Source organism: Pelobates fuscus, chromosome 5 (assembly GCF_036172605.1).
Source record: "Pelobates fuscus isolate aPelFus1 chromosome 5, aPelFus1.pri, whole genome shotgun sequence".
NCBI lineage: Eukaryota > Metazoa > Chordata > Amphibia > Anura > Pelobatidae > Pelobates > Pelobates fuscus.
The window spans coordinates 203,739,180-203,755,760 of record NC_086321.1 but is presented as its reverse complement, the minus strand read 5'-3'; the positions used below and the strand labels follow the sequence as shown (position 1 = coordinate 203,755,760).

Below are 16,581 nucleotides of genomic sequence, written 5' to 3'. Positions count from 1 at the left end.
AATGGCATATTACGTAATGAAAACAACTCATGCAGTGTAGACATGCAGTAGAAATCACATATTTAATATTAGATAACTACTCCTATATAGACTCCATATTGTAAATATCATAATAATAATAATAATAATAATAATAATAATAATTCTATATGCACATGTACAAAAATAAATAATAAACATAAATAAAATTGGAAAAAATATTATTTATGAATATCAGTATTTGTTCTGTCATTGACATCAATCCCTTTAGTTACTTTGTGTGAAACTAATCAAAGTGCTGTGTTCTAAAAAGTGGTCTAAAGTGCTAAAAGTAGGACAATCATCATGAAAACCAATGACACATTCCATTCCACTCCACTTTTTAGAATTGGTGCACAAATGTAAGAATGCTTTGAAAATTCTCCCCTGTTATGTCACACTTATGTCATACAATTATTATTCTATAATTTCTTATTTTTCAGTTAATTATAGCAGATGAAGCATTGGAGTGTCATTGTGCTCATTCACAATCTCTGAAAATCACCCAATTACAAAGGGAAACTGATCAGAGCCACATAACCGGACCGAATATCCAAGGAAGCTTTTTGATATTAATTTTGGGCACAGTGAGTGTGCAAATTATCTGTACTGACCTTCATTTAATACTGAGAATAGCAATGGCTATATATATATAGTTGTGTCTGTATTTACTGCTTTCACATTGCTAAATTAGGGAAAGGCACATTTTAGAATATAAACATGACATTTTGAGAAAATGCAGAAGTAGAACCATATATATGAATCAATGGTAAGTTCACCTTGAATGTGGGGTGCAATTCTGTGCACCAATTTTAAGGAAGGATATTGCTGAACTAGAAAAAGTGCAGAGGCAAGTTACAACATTAATAAGGGGGATGGAAAACATTTGCTATGAAGAAAGGCTTGAAAAACTGCATTTGTTTACTTAGGAAACAAAATACCTCAGAGGGATATGATAGAACTATACAAATATATTCAGGGTCAACACAAACGGCTATAACCTGTTCATGCGCAGGAATATACAACAGACAAGAGGTCACTGATTGAGACTGGAAGAAAGGGTTCTTTACAGTAAGAACAGTAAAGATGTAGAATTATCTACCGAAAGAGGTTTTCTTATCAGATTCTGTAGATATTCTAAAAATAATGCCTGGATGTTTTTTATTTTTTTGCCAAAAACAGAATATTTAAGGATATAATTAATATGTATGTGAACAGGATGTTGATCAAAGGTGAAATCCAACAGCCATTATGGAGTCAAGAAGGATTTTTTCCCTTTTTGTGGCATAACTGGAAATTGCTCCAATTGTTTTTTTTTTACCTTCTTTTGGATCAACATCATAAAGGAATAGGTTTTAAAGGTTGAACTTGATGTTTTTATTTTATGTACACAGAAAAACAAATAATAAGATGGCGCTGTGCCTTTAAGACTACAATTAATTGATATTTACATTAATACCATATGCCATATAAACGTGTAAAATAATAAAATATATTAGTGCAATAATGAATGACCAAAGTGACAAAGTGCACTTGTGAAAAAAACACACTTATTAGTGTAATGTGCAAGTATTAGAAAAATACCTTTTATAACTCACTTAGGAGTAACCCTTTTTGCTTGTGTCAAAGCTTCAGTATGAATCTCAAATAGAAAGAGAGAAAACACAAACTCATAGGGCAATATGTATATACAAGAAATAAAATGGATATTAACCAAAGAACTCACAAAGGTAGAGCAATTTAGTCTGCTCTGAACTGTGCAGGCATCTTTTGCAACATATGCAGACTTAAAACTGTGGTGAAAGTCGAAAATTCTTTATTAACACTCTGGGTTAAAAACAACTGTCAGGCAGGTAAGTCTTCTACATATATCTTCTTCCTCTCTAATACGTGGTTAAGTCCCTGGGTCATGCACCGGCTTTCACAAGACACAATGGGCTGCAATCTCGTACCACTCGTTCCGGGAGGCGGGGCTTACGGCCATTGAGCGTAATGATGTGATGACGTCAGAGCGCGATGATGCGTTTCACAATACACTCTGCTTCATCAGATCCGCCCACTTATCCACCACAGTCTCAATTTAAGTCTTAATAAGGGGCGTGACTGCCCGAAAAGGCCGCAATTCTAGCCTTATAATTGGCTACAATGAAAGAACATATTATCATACATAATGGATACCACCCATATTCCATTCAGTATATAGGGGATTATTCACTAAAATGTTCAAAGATACTTATCAAAACAATAAAAATAACCTTATAGATAAACTAATAAAATACACACACACTGTAGACTTATCTATCATATTGGAAAAGACATTATCATACCCTTACTAAATTGATACTTTCTGTGAAGCATGTTCTACAATAGAATATAAACAAATATAAACACTATATTATATTATGTATAGGTATACCTACTTAGAAGAAAAAGGGGAAGGAAAAAAGGGGGGATAGGATTAGTACATATTTAATGAAACTTATGTGCTTATATAAAACATCATTAAGTGCCCTTCTACCTATCATAAATATATATAAAAACATATCATTAAAACCATTTAAAATTATCCTAACCATTATAAAAAATTATAAAAAATTTAAAAGATCAAATTCTATGTTAAGACCATGTGGTTCTAAGGTTTTTAATTTGTGGACCCACTTCATTTCTATTCTTTTTTTTTTTTTTTTAAATATGGTCACCTCCCCTACATGGTTTATTAACTACTTGAATTCCTGAAAAAAATGAGTCCTTAGGGTCCATATGGTGTTTTGCTTTAAAATGGGCTGAGACACTATGTTGAGTAACACCCCTTAGAATATGATTTACATGCTCTCCTATTCTTTTATGGAGTGGGCGTATGGTACGGCCCACGTATTGCTGTCCACATGGACAAATTAACAAATAAATTAAATTTCTAGTAAAACTAGTAATAAAATCTTTAATATCAAACTGGTTCCCATTATGTTTACTCCTAAATGTGTTTATACCCTTTAGTGTCTTGTTCTTACTATATTACATCCTGTGCATTGACCACAGGAATAAATACATTTTCTATGATTCGTAAAATGTTTCTGTGCAATTTTTTCGGGTTGTTTATGAGTTAAAATAAGATTAAAATTAGGGGCACCCCTAAAAGTTATAAAAAGTTTCTGTGGTATAATTTTGTCCAACTCCGTATTTTCTTTTAGTAAATGCCAATGCCTATTGATGATCCTTTTAACATCCTTATGTGCGATATTAAAATCAAATACTAATGGTACATTATCAAGGTTTTTTGTTTTCAGCATCCTGAACCTCCTTCCTTTCAATAAGTTTGTCTTGTGTTGAATTAACCGTATCTTCATATGCATCAATAGCTAGATTTTCTGGATATTTTTTTTACCTAAAAACCACCCCTTTAAAAGTTGTGCCTGTTGTTTAACCCCTTAAGGACGAGTGACGGACGATGGGGAAACCCTTAATGACGAGTGACGGACCTCGTCCGTCACGCGGTAAAATTAACCCCAGATCGCCGCAATAGCAGCGATCGTGGGGTTAATGGTGCTCCGGTCTGCCTCTGTATTAGAGGCAGACCAGGAGCACTGGATCGGGCTGTCCCAGTACATGTGCCCGCTCTGACAGCATGTCAGAGCGGGCACATGTGCTCAGTATACTCACCTCCGCCTCCCTGCACTTCCGGGTTCACTGTGAAGTGCAGGGAGACGGATCCGTGCTGATCCTGCCCCCTGGTGGGAAAAAAATAAAGTTTAATTAAAATCCCACCCCCCTTTACCCATTTTAATTTTAATAATTAACCCCTTCCCTGCCAATTGATCACTGACTACAGTGATCAATTGGCAGGGATTACATTTTAATATGATCTCATCTTTTTTTACCCCTGAGGGTTAATTCTTTTTTTTTTTTAACCCTCAGGGGTTAAATTTATTTTATTAATTCATTTAAATATTTTAAAATTATAAATTTAGCTAGCTGGGGAGGGTGGGGAATTGGGGGATTTAGTGTTAGGCTAACTAGGGGTTAGCGTTAAAAAAGTTTTAAAATAAGCTTTAAAAAGTTAAAAAATTAATTTTAAAAAAAGTTTTAATAACGTTTAAGTAAAAAATAAAAAAAATAAACCCTTTACCCAGTCCAAATAAAAATTAACCCCTTCCCTGCCAGTCGATCACTGCCTACAGTGATCAAAATACAGATCACAGTATTATACTGTGATCTAATTTTTTTAACCCCTGACGATTAACTTTTATTTATTTTTTAACCCTCAGGGGTTAAATTTATTTAATTCACTAATTTAAATATTGTATAATTAAATATTTTGCTAGCTGGGGTGGGTGGGAGTTATGGGAAAATGGGGAATTTACTGTTAGTGCTGCTTACTGCTAGTTAGGGGTTAACGGTAAAAAAAAAAAAAAGCTTAGAAAAATGTTAAATCTGTAAAAAAAAGTTTTACGAAAGTTTAGGAAACTTTAAAAAATTAATAAGCAAAAAAAAGTTTAAAAAATAGTTTTAAAAAGTAAAAAAAAGTTTTAAAAAGTTAAAAAATACATTTAATAACGCTCATTACCACTACACCTGATACAAGCTAGCGGAAAAATGATCCCACGCTAAGGTTCAAAATATGTCTTTTGAAATACCCTGGGATGTCTTCTTTAAGAAATGGTATGGCTTTATGTGGTATTTGGATTATATAGCCTGGTAAAATACTCTAAAATGGGACATGGGCACAGCGTAAAAGTTTTAAGTTTGAAAAAAAATGGAATGACTGTGTCCCAAATGTGCCCCTCCGATGTCCACATATACATGGCAAAGGTACATACGGGGGTTTTTTTTTTACTCAGCAGACATAGCTGAGCAACATATGAAGTATTATACAGCGGTATTACACATAAGGTTTGCAAAATATACTGTGCAAACTCACTTTGTGTGTCAAAAAGGCAGAAAAAACGCTTATTACCACTACACCTGGTACAAGCTAGCGGAAAAATGATCCCACGCTAAGGTTCAAAATATGCCTTTTGAAATACCCTGGGATGTCTTCTTTAAGAAATGGTATGGCTTTATGGGGTATTTGGATTATATAGCCTGGTAAAATACTCTAAAATGGGACATGGGCACAGTGTAAAAATTTAAAGTTTGAAAAAAAATGGAATGGCTGTGTCCCAAATGTGCCCCTCCGATGTCCACATATACATGGCAAAGGTTCATACGGGGTATTTTTGTACTCAGCAGACATAGCTGAGCAACATATGAAGTATTATACAGTGGTAGTACACATATGGTTTGCAAAATATACTGTGCAAACTCACTTTGTGTGTCAAAAAGGCAGAAAAAAACGCTTATTACCACTACACTTGGTACACGCTTGCGGAAAAATGATCCCACGCTAAGGTTCAAAATATGCCTTTTGAAATACCCTGGGGTTTCTACTTTAAGAAATGGTAGGCCTTTGTGGGGTAGTTTGAATATAAAACCTGCGAAGATGCTTGGAAATTGCACATAGGCCCAGCGTCAAAATTCAAAGTTCGGTAAAAACTGATATGGCTTGGTCTCCTACATGGCACTGTAGCTTCACAAAATAGTGCCAAAGACATTCATTGGGGGTGTCATTATACTCAGAAGACTTAGCTGAGCATAATTTGGGGGTTTTGAACTTACTGGCACATATGAAATATACAAAATGCCCAGCAAAAATGCAATCCGTATGTAAAAAAATGCCCAAAATAATTTTTTACCACATACTTTGGCATATATTGGTGGAAAAATGGGGGCATGCTAAGGCACAATATGCACCTTATGAGATACCCTGGAGTGTCTACTTTTACAAATGGTAGGCCTTTGTAGGGTTTTTATGAACAGTCAAAATGTTATAATACCCCAAATGGAAGCATAGGCTCATTAAATCCATCTCTCAAAACTCTACTGTGAATACTGAAAAGGGCAGGTCTTCTGTATGGCACTGTAGCTTCACAAAATAGTGCCAAAGACATACAATGGGGGTGTCCTTTTACTCAGAAGACTTAGCTGAGCATAATTTGGGGGGTTTGAACTTAGTGGCACATATGAAATATACAAAATGCCCAGCAAAAATGCACTCCGTATGTAAAAAATGCACAAAATTATTTTTTACCACACACTTTGTCATATATTGGTGAAATAATGGGGGCATGTTAAGGCACAATGTGCACCTTATGAGATACCTTGGAGTGTCTACCTTTACAAATGGTAGGCCTTTGTGGGGTTTTTTTGAACAGTCAAACTACTATAATACCCCAAATGGAAGCATAGGCTCATTAAATCCGTCTATCAAAATTCGACTGTGAATACTGAAAAGGACAGGTCTCCTATATGGCACTGTAGCTTCACAAAATAGTGCCAAAGACATACAATGGGGGTGTCATTTTACTCAGCAGATGTAACTGAATACAAAGTAAAACTTTGTACAGGAATAGCACACACCAACTTTACAAAATACACATGAGAATTTCTTTGTTATAAGTTTGTGTGCCAAAACCCCCCAAAAATAAAATTTTACTCCAATATTTAGCAGAGGTTGGCAGTGAAATGGCTACGTAGAAAGTTTCAAAACAACCTTAGGTAAATAGCCTGTGGTGTCTACTTTATATAAATATATACTTTTGTGTGGCAATTTTGTTTTATTTTATGGCTATTAAGCTTACAAGACAAACATACCAAATTCTAAAATCGCTCCACATTAAAAGATTATTTTACTCCTTGTGCTTTGTGACCTGTAACTACCAAAAAAAACTTCAAATCCCAGACACATTATATATTCTGTAAATCAGAACAACTAAATGAATTTATTTTTAATTACTTTCCTTAACCTGCACTAATTGTGCACACATTATTATTGCAAAAACTGTAAAAAAATCAAGATTTTTCATTTTTTTTGCATTTTTCTGTATTTTTTAATAATAAATAAGCATTTATATATATATATGTTAAATCAAATTAAAGCCCTTTCTGTCCGGTATTTAATATGCGTCGGTGCAATAAATTAGTAAAATGCAAATTGCAGTTGAACGCAAACAGCAAAAAATGCCGTTGTCATTAAGTGAAAGACAAGCTTTTGAAGCTCTGTCATTAAGGGGTTAAACATTTCTGTATCAGTGCAATTCCTTCTTATTCGTCTCAGTTAGCCTTTGTTCTTATTTTAACCTAGATTACTATGTAACCATGTTCTATTTGGTTTAGCACCCAGACAATTCAAACCATATCCATAAAAGTATAAATCTGGGAGGCGGGGCTTGGACGCCATGCTGAACAGCCGCGAGGGAAGAAGGCTCCTCACGTTGATCGCCTAATTCTCGAGAAAACTACCGATTCCGGGGTGCACACGATTCCTGAACTCACCTAAGCTACTCTAGAGCACCTCGGGCGTCTGATGATACACTCCGGCAACTAAGTTTTGAGCCTGAGTACCTGCGGCCTAGTGCGGTCTCTGCTGGGAGTGGCGGCCGACCTCCTTAGTGGATTCCCACGAGCAGAGCTGAATCTGTAACCTGTGGACCGGTGGGGGTCATCCCGGTCCGCACTGTGTATCGCACAACTCTGAGGACTTACCTTGTGTCTCTTGTTACACCAAAATGGCAGAGGACCTCCCGCATGGGCCTATGCTGACACCGACCACGCAGAATCAAAATAACGCTGTAGACACTTGCCTGCGGAGACTGGAGATTCACTTCCAAAACTTCTGGGCAAACCTAGAGGCTCGCATGGCATCGCCCCCACCAAGACCCCAAGCTGAAGCTCAGGGGACTCAAATGCGGCAGAAGGGCGGAATTCTGGCGGGCACTGCTCTACCACAAGCGGATGCTCTGCGCCCTACTCACCCTTTCAGGCCGCAGGCCGCCAGGAGTCATTCCCCAGTGCACCAACAACACAAGCAGAAAACTCGTAGACGGCGATTAAAGCCGGCAGCAACCCACCATTCTCCCAAGCAGGTTAACTGCTTGGAATACCCAAGCCTCCAAGCCAGAACGTGGAGGCTACGGTCCTGCAGGAAAATCCAAGGAGACTTGCCTCAAACCTTCTGCAGAGGAATGGAAGCGGCACTACAGCGCCCACAAGCTGACCCACTGCACAACAGCACATCGCAAACGCTGCACTTACAACTCAGGCTGATATCCCAGACCTCCAGAATGGGCATAGGCTGACTGCTGTGAACTGTCACGGGGACTGGCACCACTCAGAAATTACACACAGCACAGTCCGACCGCACAACTAGGGGTTAATACCTCAGAACTGACTTTTCATTTATATTTTACTTATATTGTTTTTGGGTTGCGCCCTCAGGTTTCCTTTTACTACTAAAAGCTATGCATATAAGTTGTGCAAACCAGGCGACGAGTCCACCGTTTCCTCCCGCCGGGGAGAGTGCAGGACCGGACCCTTGGTCTGCAACATGCGACCCCTGGTAGGAGCCGGGGCAGGAGTAATGTAATCATGCCACAAAACGGATCTAACTGGCGCACTCTCCGAACAGCTAATAAGTTTGCCAAGCATCGAAGTTGGAGGATTAACAAGCCTGGAAAGGGGAGCTCTACTGCCACCCAGATGGGACCCTGTGAGACCTGCATATTATTTTGCTTATTCAGAACTACCTCTTAAGGGACACCCCCAGCCCAACACAGCAGGGGCTCTATAATGATCTCCTTGAATAGCTGTCAAGCCTGCCACACATAGGAGTGGGCTGAGAACCAAGCATTGAAAATGAATGATCTGCTGCCACCCAGCTGAGTTCATGTGACATGTGAAAATGCCTGTCTTATATGTTATGTTTTGAGCTGATGTCCGAATTTTCAATTGATATAATTTCCTGGGCAACACCCTCCAGTCAATATACATGCTCACTGTAGCAATTGCAACCTTTTTATAGCAAAGTCTCTATAAGAGACAGCAGATATAGAATCCCACAGTGCTTGTAGTACAATAGATTCAGGCGTATTGCTCAGATATTTGTCAGGGTACCTGTGGTCTCTACCTCCGAAAGAGGTAGAGACATAGCTGTTCCTCCATCCAGACGGTCTGATGGCTCCCTTCCCCGCGGTCTATCCGGTCATGCTAGGCCGGCCGCGAGGGAGTGACTGCCTTTTACAGCATCTAGGCAGGAAGTAGTCATCAGGACACTCCTCCGGAACAACCTGTCAGTCAATGGCTGCAGGACCAATCAGGACGCCTTGGAGGCGTGGTTACTGCTCTGAACCGGGTATTTAACAGAGCTTCTTTCATTAGCTCATTGCCCTGTCGTGGTTCTAGCTTGTTCTAGTCACTCAGTGCTTGTGTATTCTATTATCCCTTTTGGTTTTGACCCGGCTTGTTTACCTTACTCTGCTTATCTCTGTTACCCTTGATTCGGCTTGTCTCTCGCTTACCTGTCTTCTGTTACCCTCGACCTCGGCTTGTCTTTGACCATTCTATACTGTACTACTTACGTTAGTCCGGCCATTCTAAGGTCCGGTATACGTATCTGGCTACTGTTTGTACTCTGCGTGTTGGATCCCTGTCCCGATCCTGACATTACGACAGGGCCAATGGATCCTGCAAGTACAAACAGTCAGCTGGCTGCTCCTGATCCTAGGTTTGAAGCCATGGGTCACAGAATGGATCAGATGGCGCTTGCGCTACAGGCTCTATTAGCTTGTGCCAATAACCCACCAGAGGAGATACGTAATACCCCTGTTTCTCCTGTCGGTTCAGGTCTAGAGGTAGCCACAGTGGGTGCTTCTTCTCACATTACCCCCCCAGTACGCTATGGTGGGGCTCCTGAGAAGTGTTGTGGTTTTTTAAACCAAATTAGTATCCACTTTGAATTGCAACCTCGCTCTTATCCTACAGATAGGGCAAAAGTAGGATTTATTATCACCCTACTCATTGAGAAAGCTCTGAGATGGGCCAACCCACTATGGGAGAACGATAATCCATTAGTTTATAACTATGACGCATTTGTAGCTGCTTTTAGAAGAACATTTGACCCTCCAGGTAGAAAGGTTAATGCAGCCAGATTACTGTTGCGCCTGAGACAGGAGAACCAAACACTGGTGGATTATGCACTAGAGTTCAGGTCTCTGGCGGCAGAAATCAAGTGGAATGAGCAGGCGTATATGGATGTATTTTTGAATGGCCTATCTGATGTAATCCTTGATGAGGTTGCTACCAGAGAACTCCCTGAGAATTTAGAGGATTTAATTTCGTTCATCTCTCGTATAGATGAACGTCTAAGAGAGAGACAGAACACTCGAGAGAGGAACCAGAGACCTTCTTTTAGGTTAGCTCCCGCTGTTCCAAGTCCTGACTCCACGATATCTTTGCTTACTGAACCTATGCAGATAGGGTATACCCGCCTCTCTGAGGAGGAAAGACGGCACAGGAGAAGAGAGGGTTTGTGTATGTATTGTGGAGCCAAGGGTCATTTACTCTCGAACTGTTCTAACCGCCCGGGAAACGCTCGCACCTAAGTCTCTCTAGAGGACAGGCCTTGGGTGTTTCTATTTTGTCCTCTACTCCTGATTATAAAGATCACAGGCTTCTGCTACCAGTTTCCTTAACTTGGGGGAAGGAAGTAGTAAGGGCTATGGCATTGATAGATTCCGGTGCTGCTGAGAATTTTATCGACCAAGCCTTTGCTAGTAAGAACAATTTCCCATCCCAGCTAAGGGAGACACCTTTGGCCGTTGAGGCCATAGATGGTAGACCACTACTAGACCCTGTTATCTTTCGTGAGACCATACCCATTAATTTAAATGTGGGTATCCTACACGTGGAGAATTTATCTCTTCTGCTCATTTCGTCTCCTTCCGTTCCCATAGTTCTGGGGTACCCATGGTTGAAAAAACATAACCCTATTATCGATTGGCAGTTAGGAGAGATACTCTCGTGGGGCCAGGGCTGCCAGGATCGGTGTTTGTGCAAGGTTTCTCCATTAGCTAATATTAACATACCGGAGAATCCTACTCAGTCCACAGAAAGACAAATACCAGACCTTTACCTAGACTTAAGGGCAGTGTTTGACAAGAAGAATGCCGATTCTTTGCCTCCACACAGGTCATTTGACTGTAAGATTAAGCTTCTACCCGGCACTATGCCTCCGAGGGGCCATGTATATCCTTTGTCTGTTCAGGAAAACTCGGTTCTAGAGGAGTATATTCGGGAGAATTTAGAAAAGGGATTCATCAGGAGGTCTTCTTCTCCGGCCGGGGCTGGGTTCTTTTTCATTAAGAAGAAGGATGGCACGCTGAGACCTTGTATCGATTACCGAGGCTTGAATAAAATAACTGTCAGAAATGCCTATCCTATCCCACTGATTACCGAGTTATTTGATCGTCTTAAGGGCTCCAAAATCTTCACCAAGTTAGATCTCAGAGGGGCTTACAATTTGGTGAGAATCCAGCAAGGTCACGAGTGGATGACGGCATTCAATACCCGGTATGGCCATTACGAATACACTGTTATGCCATTTGGACTATGCAATGCTCCTGCAGTATTTCAAGATTTGATTAATGAGGTACTTAGGGAGTTTCAGCATGATTGTGTTATTGTTTACCTGGACGACATACTAATACACTCTAAGGAGATTGAGACTCACCATAGACAGGTCAGAAAGGTATTACACAAGCTGCTGCAACATGGTCTATATTGCAAATTGGAGAAGTGCAGTTTTGATCAGTCTCAGGTAGACTTTCTTGGATACGTGATTTCTGGGGAGGGTTTTAAAATGGATCCTGTAAAACTTCAATCTATTTTAGACTGGCCCTTGCCCAAAGGACTCAAGGCTATCCAAAGGTTTATTGGTTTTTCCAACTACTATAGGCGCTTCATTAAAGGATACTCCTCTATCATTGCGCCTATTACCAATATGACCAAACAAGGGGCTGATACTAAGTTCTGGTCTAAGGAAGCTCTGGGTGCTTTCAAGACTCTCAAGGAACTTTTTGCCTCGGCTCCCATTCTAGTCCATCCTGATACGACTCTGCCTTTCTTGCTCGAGGTCGATGCCTCTGAGACAGCAGTTGGGGCTGTTCTGTCTCAAAGGTTAGGGGTGGATAAACCGTTACACCCTTGTGGTTTCTTCTCTAAGAAATTTTCTGGGCCTGAGAGCAGATATGACATCGGGGAAAGGGAACTGTTAGCAGTCATTAAAGCCTTAAAGGAGTGGAGACATTTGTTGGAGGGGACCCTACACCCTATTACGATTTTGACGGACCACAAAAACTTGTCCTATATTGGGGAGGCTAAGCGCTTATCCTCTAGACAAGCTCGTTGGTCCTTATTCCTGACTCACTTCAATTATGTACTGACTTACAGACCTGGTTCTAAAAACTCTAAAGCCGATGCATTATCTCGCCAATATGAACCTTCTACTGTACCTGAACCAGTTCTTTCTTCTATAGTTCCGAAATGCAATATCATTGCTAATACGAATCTCAGGATTCATTCTCCATTACTGGCCGAGATCATTAAGTTGCAACATCTAGCACCTAAACAGACTCCTGCGGGCCGTCATTTCGTTCCTCCTGCTCTTCAACTGGAACTTTTACAGTGTTTACATAATAGCAAGATGGCGGGACATCCTGGTATTCGCAAAACTTACGCGTTGATCTCTAAGGACTTCTGGTGGCCTGCTTTACGGAGGGATATTGAGGAGTTCATCGCTGCATGTGAAGTTTGTACTAAAACCAAACAACCCCATACGCTTCCATGTGGATTCCTGCAACCCTTGGAGGTTCCAGAAAAAACATGGTCCTGTTTGGCCATGGACTTTATTGTCGATCTACCCATCTCTAAAAGACAGACTGTTATCCTCACCGTGGTTGACAGGTTTACTAAGATGGCACACTTCATTCCCCTGCCTAAACTCCCGTCTTCTCCCGAATTGGCAGAGATATTCGCTAAGGAGATTTTTCGCCTACATGGGATACCCTCTCAAATTGTATCGGACAGAGGCTCCCAATTTGTTTCCCGCTTTTGGAGGTCCTTCTGCTCTCAACTTGGTATTAAATTAAACTTTTCTTCTGCCTATCATCCTCAGTCTAACGGAGCTGCTGAACGTACCAACCAGAAAATTGAACAATATTTACGATGCTTTGTTTCTGAACACCAGGATGATTGGGTCGGTTTGATTCCTTGGGCGGAGTTTGCACACAACAATCTCGTTTGCGATTCTACTCATTCAAGCCCCTTCTTCATGAATTATGGTTTTCATCCGTCTATTCTTCCTTCGGATTCCCCTTCCCAGGGGGTGCCGTCGGTTGATGTTCATGTTGCCAATTTGAGGAAGTTGTGGGATCAAACTCGACAAATCCTTGTGCACAACTCTATGTTGGTCAAGAAACACGCTGATAAACGTAGAAGGGCGGCTCCGGTCTTTGTTCCAGGTGATAGGGTATGGCTGAGCACGAGGAACATCCGTTTAAAAGTGCCCTCCATGAAGTTCGCTCCTCGTTATATTGGACCCTACAGGGTGCTGACCCGTATCAATCCAGTTGCGTATCGTTTAGCTCTTCCTAATACCTTACGCATCCCGAACTCGTTTCACGTTTCATTGCTGAAACCACTCATATGTAACAGATTTTCCTCCACAATAGCCCCTCCTCGCCCCGTTCAGGTGGAGGGTCAGGAGGAGTATGAGGTTAACTCTATTATTGATTCTCGAATCTCCCGGGGGAGAGTACAATATCTGGTTGATTGGAAGGGATATGGTCCTGAGGAGAGGAGTTGGGTACCTCAGGAGGATGTTCATGCTCCCCGTCTCCGCAGGGCGTATCACTCTCGCTTCCCATCTCGTCCCGGTTCATTCCGCCCGGTGGGCGTATCTGAGAGGGGGGGTACTGTCAGGGTACCTGTGGTCTCTACCTCCGAAAGAGGTAGAGACTTAGCTGTTCCTCCATCCAGACGGTCTGATGGCTCCCTTCCCCGCGGTCTATCCGGTCATGCTAGGCCGGCCGCGAGGGAGTGACTGCCTTTTACAGCATCTAGGCAGGAAGTAGTCATCAGGACACTCCTCCGGAACAACCTGTCAGTCAATGGCTGCAGGACCAATCAGGACGCCTTGGAGGCGTGGTTACTGCTCTGAACAGGGTATTTAACAGAGCTTCTTTCATTAGCTCATTGCCCTGTCGTGGTTCTAGCTTGTTCTAGTCACTCAGTGCTTGTGTATTCTATTATCCCTTTTGGTTTTGACCCGGCTTGTTTACCTTACTCTGCTTATCTCTGTTACCCTTGATTCGGCTTGTCTCTCGCTTACCTGTCTTCTGTTACCCTCGACCTCGGCTTGTCTTTGACCATTCTATACTGTACTACTTACGTTAGTCCGGCCATTCTAAGGTCCGGTATACGTATCTGGCTACTGTTTGTACTCTGCGTGTTGGATCCCTGTCCCGATCCTGACAATATTATACCTTCACTGTTATGCCTTCATGCTAGGACATCATATATTGACCCAGCGGTAACTATTTGGTACCAACTAGTTGATCAAACTTGATATTATTTTCTATTATACTATATATATGTTTTAAACTTGCACCCCTCTTGATTTTTTAAAACCAAAAAATGTGCTCAGTTCTTCCTATATGCCTACACTGTTATGTGTAATGTTAATACTTGTCTTGCTTTTGCTATAGTGGCATAGCGAGACTGCTCGTTACTATCATGCACATCAAAAATGAATGTAACAACCCTACTTAGCTACTTGATCTCGCAAGGCAACTTCGCTTCTAGGCTGAGCTTCCTGGGCCTAAATATCCAGCCAAGCTTTGCATCGTTGTTGTCTCATGGCGACCAGTTAGCCATGCCCATTATTATACCATGATAAGTCCTTCTTGACGCTCGTCCAAGTTTTCCCTTGTTTTTCGCCTATTTTCAGATCTTGAGACTAGACTAACCTTGTTGTGATTTATGGCCAAAATAAGTTCTCTGTATTCTTGTGGACATAAGTCCATACTCAAGTGATTACATATTTTGCTTTTTATTGCCTTGTCACAACTATATTATGCCTACCTGTTATAAAAAAGAAAAAAGTGCGGTAATCTAGACATTTACGGATATGACCCTGCCATTATTCTGATGTGTATACTATTAAGAAATGTTTAAGTACTTTTGAATGTTACGTTATGCACTACAAAAATAAAGAATGAAAAAAAAAAAAAGTATAAATCTGGGATTTGGGTAATTTGGTCATTTCCATGCTATCATTTGGCCATCAATATCTAACAAATCTTGTAGTAATATTTCTATCCTTTGCGTTTCACACAGAAATTCCATAGTGGCTGTAGATTTCTTGTAAATGCTCACATTCAGGTTAATGTGCAATCTGTTGATTACAATTGCCCCAAATTCTAGGTTTCTCGTGTCTTTTTCTAGGTTACACATCCTTATTTGAGGTCTTATTAAATGTGGTGTTTAACCTTTTCTAGATCTTTAACCATTATTGTGTAACTGAGGTATTTTACCAACCCACTAGTTGAAAAGAAACCTATAAACACAATTGATAGATAGTCACTCAACAGCAGGACATTTTACTGAATCATCTGTCATGGGATGCCTAAATTCTAAGCATAGCAAGAAAAGTACCAGCCACAGAATTAGATCAAATCCAAGGCAGATTTTTGAAGCATAATAAGCAACATCTTGGCCCACTAGAGCCTCCTTCCAGCACAAGAGAATTTTGTTTTGTAAATCCTGAGTGCTTTCACAAAGTGCCTGATTCCCATTATTGGGAATGTGAATCCTGGGTGCTTTGATGGTGTTCCTATCTTCTGAAGCTTACCATGGGATGCCTGAATCCTTTCATGAGATATATGAATCCTGACTGCTGTCATGGGAGACAGAATTTTGAGAAGTCATATGTGTTCAATCCAAAGTCCTGCCATGGGGTGATGTAATCTTTAGCCGTATTTTGGGGTGTCTAGATCCTTAGCCCTGTTTTGTGTTGTCTGAGTATTAAATTGTGCCACAGAGTGTCTGGAAATTGTTCATGCCCAGTAAAAGTTAAAACTTTTTGCAGGTCCTAATACTAGACACCCAGAGAAGCCTTGTTCCACTTATTCTGCGACTGTATTTTCTTACAAACAATGCAAAAACAGAAAACACATTTATATTTACCTTATGATAATCATTTCAAGGATGAGCGTTAGTGGAATTGCAAATGTACGGAGGACTGTAAACATGGGCAAGCTGAAAGGAAATAAGACCACAAACTATAGTCAGAGATAACAATGATTAAAATTTTACAAATTCATATAACAAACCAGGACTATGCAAACTGTTGAATCTGGATCCTGTGATAATACAGTAGACAATGAAATGATCATGCAGGTAAAACATTCTAACAAATCCTTCCAGGGGGGTCAACTATTCCTCATAAAATCCAGTGCAGTCCCTGCATTACCATTAAACAGTACTGATGCTAGAACAGAAAGTAGGGCTGCGGCAAAAATTATGGCCACTCATATAACCCAATGACTGTCCCTAGCCCATTGCAGCAAGGAATGATCACAGCAGTGAAGTGGTAGATTATGACATAGGGAAAGGATGAAAAGAAAAGTAGATGGT

General features: G+C 40.5%; 1 protein-coding gene across 1 annotated transcript in view; it reads right to left on the bottom strand.

Annotated features, from left to right (window-relative positions):
• Positions 1-16,581, bottom strand: part of LOC134611271 (nucleotide sugar transporter SLC35D2-like) — a 158,032-nt gene that overhangs the window by 38,046 nt on the left and 103,405 nt on the right. The window contains exon 5 of the mRNA XM_063454962.1: positions 16,132-16,203. Coding sequence (XP_063311032.1) covers positions 16,132-16,203 — 72 coding nt within the window. The remainder of the gene's footprint in view (positions 1-16,131; positions 16,204-16,581) is intronic.